Source organism: Gouania willdenowi, chromosome 24, assembly GCF_900634775.1.
Source record: "Gouania willdenowi chromosome 24, fGouWil2.1, whole genome shotgun sequence".
Taxonomy (NCBI): Eukaryota; Metazoa; Chordata; class Actinopteri; order Blenniiformes; family Gobiesocidae; genus Gouania; species Gouania willdenowi.
Window position 1 is genome coordinate 11,641,621 of NC_041066.1, and position 12,583 is coordinate 11,654,203.

General features: G+C 36.9%; 1 protein-coding gene across 1 annotated transcript in view; it reads left to right on the plus strand.

The window, feature by feature from the left end:
- Nucleotides 1-12,583, plus strand: part of LOC114457711 (potassium channel subfamily K member 2-like) — a 39,205-nt gene that overhangs the window by 13,946 nt on the left and 12,676 nt on the right. The window contains exon 3 of the mRNA XM_028439738.1: nucleotides 2,871-2,988. Within this exon, the coding sequence (XP_028295539.1) occupies nucleotides 2,871-2,988 (118 nt within the window). The remainder of the gene's footprint in view (nucleotides 1-2,870; nucleotides 2,989-12,583) is intronic.

The following is a 12,583-nucleotide window of genomic DNA, read 5'->3' on the forward strand; positions in this document are numbered from 1 at the left end:
ATCATTCGTTATATTACCCCCGTTACCTAACGCCGTTATTTTAAACGCCGTTATTCCAAACACTGAGTATTACACAAATCCTGCCTAAAATGTCTAACTTTCACACATGACCAAGTACAATGTAAAAATTACCCGACTTCTATTACACATCGAAAACATACATCAGACAGTTTCTTGTTATTTCTTGAGCTGTTATGAGGGAGCTTGGTTGTAAATGCTTCTTGTCAAGTTTCTAGACCAGGTTGAATTGTTTGACACAGTCCTTAAACTTTGCCGGATGCCGGTTGCTAAGTGGCTTCTCGTGTTGCTCGTATATTCCGGAAGAGCAGCACACTGCGGTAGACGTTGCAGTGTTTGCATAATGTCTATATTTTTTCTCCTGGTTTCTTGATTGATGCAGTGAAACCGAAATGTTTCCACACCTCTAACTTGTTGCCGCTGCATCATGCACAAGTCCACCATGTTTCCTTTCCCCTCTGACCTGTCACCTGACACTGTCGCACCACGACATTGGCTCAACCGCCTGTAACCTATGACGACGCCCCAAAGCATTATGGTGATTGTAGTTTACTCTGAAACAACAACCGCAACAATCAACCCAAAATGTTTTTTTTTTAGCGCAACGGCTCATTATTTTATACCATGACTAGGGATGTAACGATTCACTCAAATCCCGATACGATTCGATTCACAATACTGGATTCACCAGATGATTCTCTCACGATTTATTTTAGAAAATGAGACAGTAGACAAATGATGACTGAAAAATATTCATTTTTTTTCTTCGAAAATAAAAATTCTGTACTATTTTCTTTTATCTTTCATTGTCAAAATATGTAAAACAATGCAATTTAATTAAGAATAAATCCTGAATGAAATAAATAAAGAAATGGTACAAATGAAGAAGAAGCCTATTCATTTAAATTCTGGCTTTACATTAAACTATGCAAAACTGAATAATAGTTCCTTTTCTTTTTAAAAGTGCAACTGAAAATGTATTTTGTGCATCAACAATTAGACTTTAAAACAAATCCCATATCAAAGAAATAATATAAATAAACAAACTAGGCTTTTATTCTCTCTTGTTTCTCCTTTTCCTCTCTGTGCCCCTCTTACCTTGGATTACACATGTTCTTTTTTTCTCACCTCTTTCAGTTTATGTTGGGGAAGCCAAGATGCTTCCACACTTCTGATTTAAAACACGGTGGTGCGTCCTGAATTTCAAATTCTAAATAGATGGCGCCCTTTTAAGTCCTGCGATTCAATTTCAGAGTATCAATGTGAACCGTGACACATTTGAATCAATTTTTAACTGCCTCACGATTAAGCTTTACATCCCTAACCGTGACATAACCACGGCGATATCGAGGCACTTGTAATATTGCGGTATTGTGATAATTCCTAATAAACATGCAGGATAAACTCTGTGAGCAGTCCGTCACAAATAGAACTAAATAAATGTACAAGGACACTGACCCTCTACCTCTAGTGGGTAATTTAGCACTTAAATAAAGTTTTTGTGCATGTTTTTTAGGCTGTTTGAGGTTAGAGGAAACATGCAGACAAAAGAAGTGTAAAATCCTTGACCCTCGAGCTTTTGAGAGATGCCCTTAACGTCTATTAACACTGTTCATATCCCCCTGTTCAAATCTAAAAAAAAACAAAACAAAAGTATGATGCCAAAGAAGACAGAGCCTGCCAGGAAGTGGCACTGGTCCAATTCAGCCATCTTCTAAAGCTGAACACAAACTAGCTTCTTATTAATATCCTGTTTACAACACCTAAAAAACAATAAAACAGGGATTATTCTAAACGTTGTACATATTCAAATCTGGACAGAGTATGATTTAAAATGTAGAGATGTATCGATTCACTCAACTCCCGATACGATTTGATTCATGATACGATTCTCTCATGATTTATTTTACAAAATGGGACTGTAGAAAAATAATGCCTGAAAAATATTCCTTTATTTTTTTGGGGTAAAAAACTATAAAAAACTATACTGTTTTCCTTGTATTTTTCATTGTCAAAAGAATCCCTTGATAAACTATTCAAAACAATGCAATTTAACTAAAAATAAATCTTGAATTAAATAAATAAAGGAACAATACAAATGAAGAAGAAGCCTACTGATTTAAATTCTGGTTCTATAGTAAACAATGCAAAACTGCATAATAGTTATTTTTCTTTTTAAAAGTGCAAATGAAAATGTATTTTGTGTCTTAACAATTGGACTTAAAAAAAAATAAAAAATCATTTCACTGTATTTAGGTCAGATATTTGTTTGGACCAGCAGAGAGCGCTGGTAACCCAGTGGTCGGTTGGCATGCAGATATCTTGCAGTGAAGAAGAGATGCTATGCTAGCAGACAGAGTTAATAGAAAAACATGACTTTTACAGATATTCACGTAATATTACAGATATTTTTTGGTGCTAAAAGGGTAAGGAATCATTTATGAACATGTTTAAAAGTAGAAGGCGGCCAGAAAGAAAGTATTTGCAGATTCCGCCCGCCGCCAACACTTCTGGATAGCTGCTGGTTAAACAAAGTACTGCGATTCAATTTTCACAGTATCGATGTGAATCGTGATACCTAAGAATCGATTTTTAACTGCCTTGCGATTAATTGTTACATCGCTATTAAAATGTCAACCTTACTGTGTGTGTTTTACACTGTCCATTGTTTCTCACTCTCCTAATTGGCTATGCTTTGCTGTGTTTTTTTTTTTTTATCACCTCCCATCGATTCCCTGGAAAGCTTCACACACATCAATACGTGTCTCATGCTTCCCCACATGCAGCCCTCCCCCAAAGGGACACAGCAGCTGATGTTTCATTCTTATTTCTTTCCTCATATTATCCTTTAGCAAGTGGTCTCTGCCGTTCGAGCCGGTGTGAATCCATCAGGAAGTCTTTCCAATCAGACGAGCCTCTGGGACTTAAGCTCCTCCTTCTTCTTTGCTGGAACAGTGATCACCACCATCGGTAAGAAGAACACTTCCCGTCTTATTCTAGAGGGAGCATCTTTAGTTCTGTGCAAATGTGTATGTGATTATCTTTATATAAGCACAGCCCATTCACAATTGTTCTGTAGGCACAAAGCTGGCACAGACGCAGCTTATTTCCATAAGAATTTATTTATTATTTCAACATTATACCTTCCTGATTAAAGCCTGTTTTGTCTTTGTCCAGATTGTTGGATTTACAGCCATGTTTCACTCTTTTTTTATTAGCTCCAGCAAAGGTTGTTCACAATTTACCAGGTATTTGGTTATCAAAAGTTAAGAATTACTACAGCAGACAAAGCCAAACTGGTGGTTCACAGGCCACATGTGGCCCTCGGAATCATTTTCTGCAGCCCCATAAAGAAATAAAAAAAAAACGACAACAAAAATACACAAAATGGTTTCAAAAACACACAAACGGACAAGAAAAACACGCAAAATGACTCCAGAAACACAAACATGACTCCATAATCACACAAAATTACTCCAGAATCACACAAAAATACACAAAATGATTTCAAAAACACACAGACGGACAACAAAAACACACAAATGACTCCCCATTCACACAAAAATACACACAATGATTCCATAATCACTCAAAATTACTCCAAAAATACAAAATGACCCCAAAAACGACTTAAAAATCCACAAAATTACTCAAATTACACAGAATGAAAATGATTTAATTAACACAGAGATGACAAAATCATGCAAAATGACCCCAAATTCACACAAAATTAGTCCAAAATCACAGTAAATTACTCAAAATTCACACAGAATTACGAGTCACACAAACTTTTTGTTCTTCTCTGTATGCTCAGATTGGTCATAATTCAAAATACTGACATGAATGTTGATAATTTGGCCCTCGGTAGGGATGGGAATCAAAAATCGGTTCCCAGTAAACTAATTCCTAGGAATCGTTTGTTTGCTTGCCTGTCAATTCTGCTTATCGGTTCCTCTCACGTCGCAAATACGTGATGACGTCACACGCAAGCAGCGTGTTGTTTAAACACTGAGCAGGTGAAACTACCGGGCGCCTTGACGAGAAACGGAAGGAGATTCACAGACACCATAAAGTTAAACAGGCACTGGTGTCTCTGTATATAGGAGTCAGTGATGAATTGCGTAGTTTTCTGGCAGTTTAGACGGCGTTTCGGTGGTTTAGGCGCTGTTTGAAATGGCCAGGACAGGAGTGGGGCGGGCGGTGCACCAAATAAGCAATTCCCGGAAACATTTCCCCATTAAAAAATCGTTCTGGTGACAGCGTTTTATGCCGATTCTGTCCATCTCTGCGTTCAACAGTGAATTCCGTCCGCGATCCAGTTAACGTGGCTTTTATAGGGCCCTACATAGTCCAAAGAGTGGATGAAGAAGTCCAGCTATATAGAAGCCATCCCAACTAAAGTCCAGAACGATCTTGTATGCTAATTTTTCTGTACAAAAAATGTTAATCGACCACAATTGAAAGTGCAGCTGTACTTTTGGTTAACATGTTTTTTTTTTTTTTCAGAAGAATTATTTATTTTATGTCTGAATTAGTTTTTGATCAAGTTGTTCAAGTTCAAAAGGAGCACTGTAAATATGATCTAATGTTTGTAGCCAAAGTGTCATATATTGTATATATTATTATCCAGTGAAAACAATCTATACCTGCCTTACCTGGTGAATTAAAAGAGAGCTGATATCCCTGCAGGAAATTAAAGACTTAAAGCAAACAAATCCATTTGTATTATTTAATTCCCTCAGCCAATGAGAATCGGTAAGAGAATTGAATCGATAAGCAGGATCAATAATGGAATCATAATCGCTAAATTCATATGAATTCCCATCTCTAGCCCTCAGATGACAAAATCTCATCTTTAGACCGTGATGCTAGATTATTACTTCACACCATCCATCGTTTTTCTGCTACTTCTGCATTAGGATTGCATCTTTGTGTGGGAGGAATAGAAATAGAACAAAAACAATGAAAAAGGCTCCTTTAGGACAAACAGGCTGTTGCATACACAGATCATCCACTTTTCTTCTCGGCTTATGCAACAGGAGCCATAGATGTAGGAGACTTTTTACCTTTCAATCTGCTGTTATTAACCTCCAAGATTAAGGTGGATACAAACAATGATTAGTGAGTCCATTGGAGGCTGAATGCCTTAAACAACGGCCATATCCTCACATTTATTAAAAAACTTCTCACTAAATACATTTGTGTGAAATTCACAAGCCTTCTTCACATTCACCGCAACACATTGTCTTCTCAGTTGCAGTGGCAAATAGTGAATAGCTCAGTTTCAGTATTTTTCACCTTTACGCTGCTTGATATCAGCGTTTCAGGCTTTTATTCAATCATGTTTTCTATTTCTATCACCTCATGCTCTCCCTCACCTTCAGCTATAAGAGCTGCAATCAAGGAAAAGATGTGCACACGCTGCCTGTGTGACACTTCCCCTGGCTCTCAAAGTGTCCGAATGGACCTTGACAGATTGCTGCTTCTGTTCTGTGGTCAGCTGATCTCCATTTAATATCTCATTTTAAAGCCTAATCAGCAAATGTTGTTGCTCCATAAATCTTTTTTACTGGCTTCTAAATGTGGTGATTAGTGGCCATTGTTGTATCCTTTCAGTAAGCAATCATGGTGCAAACAATATTTTGTACACACACTGTAAAACACACACACACACAGAGAGAGACGTAAAGCTCCAGTTTATCAGTCTGCAGGGCTTCATTTTATGTCTCTGGGGTGTTATGTTGCAGAGTACGTTGCAATTAATTGTCTCTTCCTTTTGCCATCTCTGTATTTGTGTTTGTAAAGACTTCAATAAAGGTGGCGTGCGTGTATTTTCACTGCTTTCACACTGGTTTTGACTCCAAACCCTTAAAAATTCAAACATTTGTTTTGAAGATATTTGCCTATCTGTGAGGCTTATTGTTTAAAAAAATTGAAGCTACTGGAGCCTGGTCAGGCTGTGATATATGGATTTTAAGAATATAGTTAATAATCTGCTAATCTACCTTTAAAAGCAAGAATGTTCGGTGTGTGCGTGTGTGTGGAGCGAATATCTCCCCGACACGGTATGAGTTCGACTTGAAACTTTGTCAAAGGATTCCAAATTCCACCAGTGTGTGCATACATTATTTTGGAGTAATTTGGTGTTGCAAAACTGTCATTTCTAAGATTACGCCACTCTCGGTAATGAGCGCGGTAATGAGCGCGGTATTGAGCGCGCTACTTCCGGTTCCGGGTTCATGACGTCACTGTGTCACAGTTTGTTTGGGTTTAAAAAAGGTCAATATAAAAAACGTTTTTGTACTGCTAAAGGTTATTTAAGTTTATATTTCATGGTTATTTAAAAATATTCCCGTGATCCCAAACTTCCTTTAAATCGCGGGTCATGGACCCCACTCCCTCCGGAGCGGCGGCTGTGCTAAAACACACACACACAAGGCTGATACGCGTGCGTGAGAGAGTGCTGGGATGTACATGCTGAACGCACACAGAGCCGTTTTGAGAGAGTTGCGACTTTGGTGTTGCAAAACTTTTATTTGTCGTGGTACTTCTGGGCCTCTTTTTTATCTCTCAACAACCTGGGACAGATTATGTGCATGCGCGTGCGTTTGTGAGAGATAACCCAAGGAGGAGATGGAGGTAGCCACACACACACGCACACAGTATTTATAATAAAAAATAGTCTAAATGAGTAAAATAAAACAAAAAACAAACAATATTTATACAAAAAGTACACAAAATGACAACAGAAATGCACAAAAATATATAATAATAATAATAATAATAGGCTCCAAAAACGCATGACTCGAAAAACATACCTTACAGAAAAATACACCAACTATCAACAAAAATATGAAAATGACTCAAAATACACACAACTAAATATTTATACAAAACATACACAAAATGACAACAGAAATGCACAAAACTACACCAAAAAGATACAAAAATACACAAAATGCCACAAAAAACAATAATTATACAAAAAATGCACAAAAAGACAACAGACAGATACAAAAATACATATAATGACTCCAGAAAACATACATTACAGAATATTACACCAAATAAAAAATTTAAAAAATCATTAAAAAAAAAAAAAGCAAACAGTTATGCGCATAGAATGAAACCAGGGAAATCACACACATAAAATAACCGCTTGCTAATGAAACCTTGACCTGTTTTCTAGCGCCACCATCAGGCCAAACTTTCAAATTGGAATTCATTTAACTTTGGAAATTTACTGACAACAATAATGACCACAAGAGTGTGAACCCTATTGGTTGTGGTGGTGATATGACCTTTCCTGCAGCGCCACCATCAGGTCAAAACGTTTAAGTTTTATCTTGAAAATCTTTCATCAAAATCTTCTCAAATCAACTCCAAAGTATCAACTCTGCATCTGCAGGTGTGGGGATGTAAGGTCACACATGGGTCACACACAGACAGATAACACAGCTAAAACAGCTGGGGGTCAAATTGACCCCAAAATAACACCAATACTGTACATGCAATATGTCTTCAGCACATTTAAAAAAAAAAAAATCATGGTTATGTGTGTGGTATTTCAACTGGTAATGTTAATAAAGATGCTGTGCGGTTAAGTAAACAATAGGTCATTGTAATCCAGGAAATGCAGGTGCATACAATAAATGAATGGATATAAAAACCTTTGCACTGCTTTGGAAAAATGTTGTATTCAGTGTATTTGTTGAAGTAATTTTCCACTGGGATGATGAAAGTATATCTGAATCATTTTATAGCTTTTACAGTCATTAGGTTAGGCTGACCTATGTGCCGGGGATTGCCATGGCAGCTGCAGAAAGTGGTGAGTGTGCACTGAAAATAAAACATCCTTTAGTGCCGTGGAAACCTGGTGGTGATGCAGCGATCCGTAGAAAGAAAAAGGAAGTAAAGCGATCCTTTCAGTTTGTACCTCTGTTCGGGATCAATCAGGGAAAAACACGATCCTTCCACTATTCCCCACTGGGATTGATTCCAGGCCTCCTGTGTCCTCATTGACCAGTCTGCACTAAAACCCCATTCAGACCACACACATCACTACAAACCTTTGTGCTATACCGTTTATCATCCCCCGCCACAAAGTGTGGAAAGGAGATATAGGTTTGAGCTCCGTCCGTGCGTCCGTCTGAGTTAAAAGTGGACAGCTTTTCTCAGAAACCATATTTGGCGTGTGGCTTCAGGGTATCAATACCTTGATGGAGTTTGAAAATAAGAAGTGCGCAATTCTTTTTTCCGGAGTTATTGCCCTTGTTCCGTTTTTCTTTACTCTGGTCGAGGTATCTTCAAAGGGGACAGCTTTTCTCAGATACTGTTTAAGATAGGATAACCAAATTCGGCGTGTAGCTTCAGGGTATCAGTACCTTGATGGAGTTCGAAAATGAGAAGTGCGCAAATATTTTTTTCCAGAGTTATTGCTCTTGTGCCAATTTTTTTTTTACTCTGTTCCAGGTATCTTCAAAGGGGACAGCTTTTCTCAGAAACCATTTAAGATTGTTTGTAATTTTATATTATGATGGGATAATATTTTCTTATTTTTACATCTAAGTTCTTAGAGTTAGGACATTTAGGAAACGTTTGTGAGTTATAATGACAGCCATTCTGGCGGGGGATGTTTATGACTATGTCTTCTTGTTTGCTTCAGCTGCTAGCGTTACAGTTTGGATTATGGATTGCTTTGCTTGCATAAAGACCTTTAATTAAATGTGCATTAGGGAGGCAAAGCCCCGCCCTGTTTGTTTGCTTCATCCTTAATGAATAAAATGACTGAAGTGACTTTTCACTTCTCTCCTCTTCTCCTTCCTCCTCCCTCAGCTCAGCTCCACAGAGGTAAAAGAGAAGGCAGTAATAATTCATGTCTTTGTTGTGTAGTTACATAACGCTGGTGTTACTTCTGTTAAAAATGGTATTTCAAGACAACTGGTGTCCATTTATGTCTGACATCATGTGGACATTTGAAGATGAGGCTAGGATACAAACAGTAAGTAGTCAGTTTAACTCAGAGAGACGTTAGTTAAGTGCAGCCTCGGTTTACGCATCCTGTCTCCTGGCGAGTAAATCATCAAACTACTGACATTTGATTGACGTACTCTGTGCACATTAGGTGTCAGCCCGCTTCAGGCTACATAGGAGTCATTAGAAAACCTCCTGCAGTGTGTTTCCAGAGACAGAAGACTGTATTAATATATATATAAATAATAGTGGATGGAGTTCTTCATGCAGAACTTTATTCAACCTTCAGCGATGAGGCTGTGGAGTGTGTGAAGGCAGGTTGTGTAAGGAGCAGATCTCTGTGGGGTTCGTTAAACCGGATGTTGGCTTCTAGTCGCGTTGAAAGATGCTGTGCTGCGTGTGAGGAATGTAGGAGGTTCAGCACGGAGTGAGAATTACATTTGAGGTTCATGAATTAAGCGTTCTATGGCTAAGTGTCACTGATTATCTAACTCAATAAACACCCCCTTTCTTTTTTTTTTGTCCCGTGTACCTCTTTGCATTTTTGTCAAATCATGTGTACCCCCTTCATATCATAATTACCCTCTTCATAATTCATTATGCTTTTTTATTTGTGGAGCAGCGGGCTCTGCTAAACCCCTAACTGTGTCACATTGGTACAAAACATTGGTTCCCTAAGTGTGAATCTACACATTTAAAATAATGAGTGATATTTAAAGTTTAATTTATTTAAGAAATAAAATAAAATAAAAAAAATACCATACAACTTTTATGTGATTACTTCAATAGTAAGTAAATACAGTCTCCTTTGTAAAATGTAGCTAATTATTGTCTCCTATTGTCAGAAGTGTGATAAAATGGCCACCACAGCATAAAATAATCCTTTTTTTTCAATAAATTACAAGAAAATATAGTATTCTATTGTGAAATAGTACTGTTAGTTTGTGGTGAATTTCTCCCCCCCCAAAAAAAAAAAAAAAAAATAGCCTAAAAAGGAATTTGGAACATTTCCTGATTATTTTTTAATTAATTGTTAAATCTTTCCAAGTACTCCCTGCAATGAGCTCATGTACCCCAGTTTGGGAATCACTGTGCTAAGTGAATAGCTATGTGCTATGTGTGTCCATTGTATTTTTGGCGCATTTTATTTTAGCAATTTTTTTTTTTTTATTGTGCCAAAAAATCTAATTGTTCAGCATGCCTGAGGTGTGTGCACATTTTGGTGAGCATTCTAAGGGGCAAAATAATAATAATAGAAACAATAGGTTTCTACGGCCAATACAGCCTTCAGACCCTAATTATTATATACAAATCAGATTATGAAAGATTAATGTCCTGTATTCCTTTATTCTGTGACTTTAGTTAAAACAAGTATTTTAGAGTTGATCACCTTGGACAGGTTTGCTACAGCTCTACTAGTTACACACTACTACACACTGTGTTAAAGATTCTATCATTTCATTTATTAGGATCACGCTGATATTTTGTTCTTTGAAATTGGTTTTATGTGTTATTGTTTTCATTTGTTTCTGTGAAACATGTCAGTACAACAGCTGAGTTCATACAAAAAATAATGGTGAGAGCTCCGCCCCCTTGTCTGAATGTTGATCACGTGATGAATGTTGGATTGTTTTTCCAGAGCTCTGATTGCCTTCTTTCTTGCTTTGGAAACAAGTCTTAACCCTTCTATTATCCGTGGGGTCAATTTGACCCCATTCAATGTTTATCATTCAAAAAATAATAGTTTTCTTCGTTTTTTTTTTGTGCTTCATATTTCATGACAATTCCTAATTTGATGGGTACAATTGATTAAAACTTGGTCAACAAGTTTCAGAAAATGATTTTCTAGAGGCAAATATCCCTGGGGTCAGATTGACCCCAAGGGTAAAACGTGTTAGTAATATTTGTGGATAATAGGAGGGTTAATGCTTTAAAATAGAAGTGAAATGTTGGACAGTTTCATACTCCCAACTTTGTTGAAGCCTGTCTTCTAACATGACTAAGCACAAAGTCTATTAGGACATGATTGTGCATTATTGGTTCTCACTTCATTGTGATAGAACCCCATTAGGATGAGCCAAACTTTACACTATTTGTTTTGCATTAACATGTTTTACAAATTCATGCACAAAGCTACAAAATCATCGTTGTTCTTCTTATACAAGCGTTCTACCCCGTCATCACATAACATGCTTCTGTTTTTTTTTTTTTCATTCATTACATTAAAGTGGCCTGAACATCCTGTTTACGTCCTGTTTCCAATGTTTATTTTTAGTACAGGGCTAATCAGGGAAGGGCAACTTTTAACACATAATGTAATTATACAAATAGAATAATGGTCAATCTGAACATTAATAGGAAAGAATAATGAGTTGTTTGGGTGTTTTAAATTCTTTTTTGTTGTCATTATGTACATTTGTTGCAAATTTTGATTATTATAGAGTCATTGGGGTATTTTTCTGTAATTTTGGTGTATATTTATATTCTTCCTGTGTGTTTTGGGAATCATTTTGTGTTTTTGCAGTTATTTTTTGTATTTCTCTTGCCATTTTGTGTGTTTTTCTAGCATTTTGTTTATATTTGTAGTCAGCTTGTGTGCTGACCACAATATTTCTGAAGAGATATTACAATGGTTTAAATCATGTTTAGAGAATAGGAAGCACTGCACAAGAATTAAGAGCACTATGTCTCAGTTGGAGTGCCACAAGGCTCCATGTTGGGCCCTCTCTTGTTCAGTGTTTATACAAATGATCTAACATGTATTTGTCCTGAAGTTCACGTACAAATGTACGCCGATGACGCCGTGATGTATATCCATGTGAAATCAAGTCAGAAAGCAGCAGCTGTGGATGGATGTCAGCATGTTTTTTTTTTTTTTCAATAAGGAATTCTTCTCACTCTGCGCCGGAAATTATTGTAAAAGGAACAAGAATTCTAGAAGCAGAGTCTGCTATGTATTTAGGCGTAGTGTTGGACAGGACACTGTTGTTTAAAGAGCATGTTTCAAAACTAATAGAAAACTGTAATATGTAATTTATCTTAGTTCAGATATATGCAGCCAAGCTTTACATGCACGCAATGATATTTTCACATCTTACATATTGCATCACGACTTGGTCTCTATCAACCAACACTGCGTTACAGCCGTTTCAAAGCTTGTGCAAACAGGCACTCAAAACATTAGATTAAAAAAAAAAAAACCTGTTTCATACCACTACTGTAACATTGTGAAGAAGTATAAATTATTTAACGTTTGAAAATTTCATTTTGTTTTCGAATGTCAGTTTAATGTATACAATTCTTCATGATTTGGCCCCACAGCCCCTGAGAGTGTTTGTGAAATATTGCATAGAGGCAGAACAACACGAGCCTCCTCCAGAGGAGACTGTTATGTGAACTTTAGGACAGAATAGCTTCTCTGTGGAACTCATTGCCATTAACTGTTAGAGAGAGTAGCACCCTGCAACAGTTTAAACTTAACCTAAAAAAGTGGATGAAAGATGGTCAGACATGTAAAGGAACTGGTTAATCAGGGTGAAAATTTAAAAAAAAAACTGTAAATAATTGTAATTGCAATTGTAAATACTGTAAA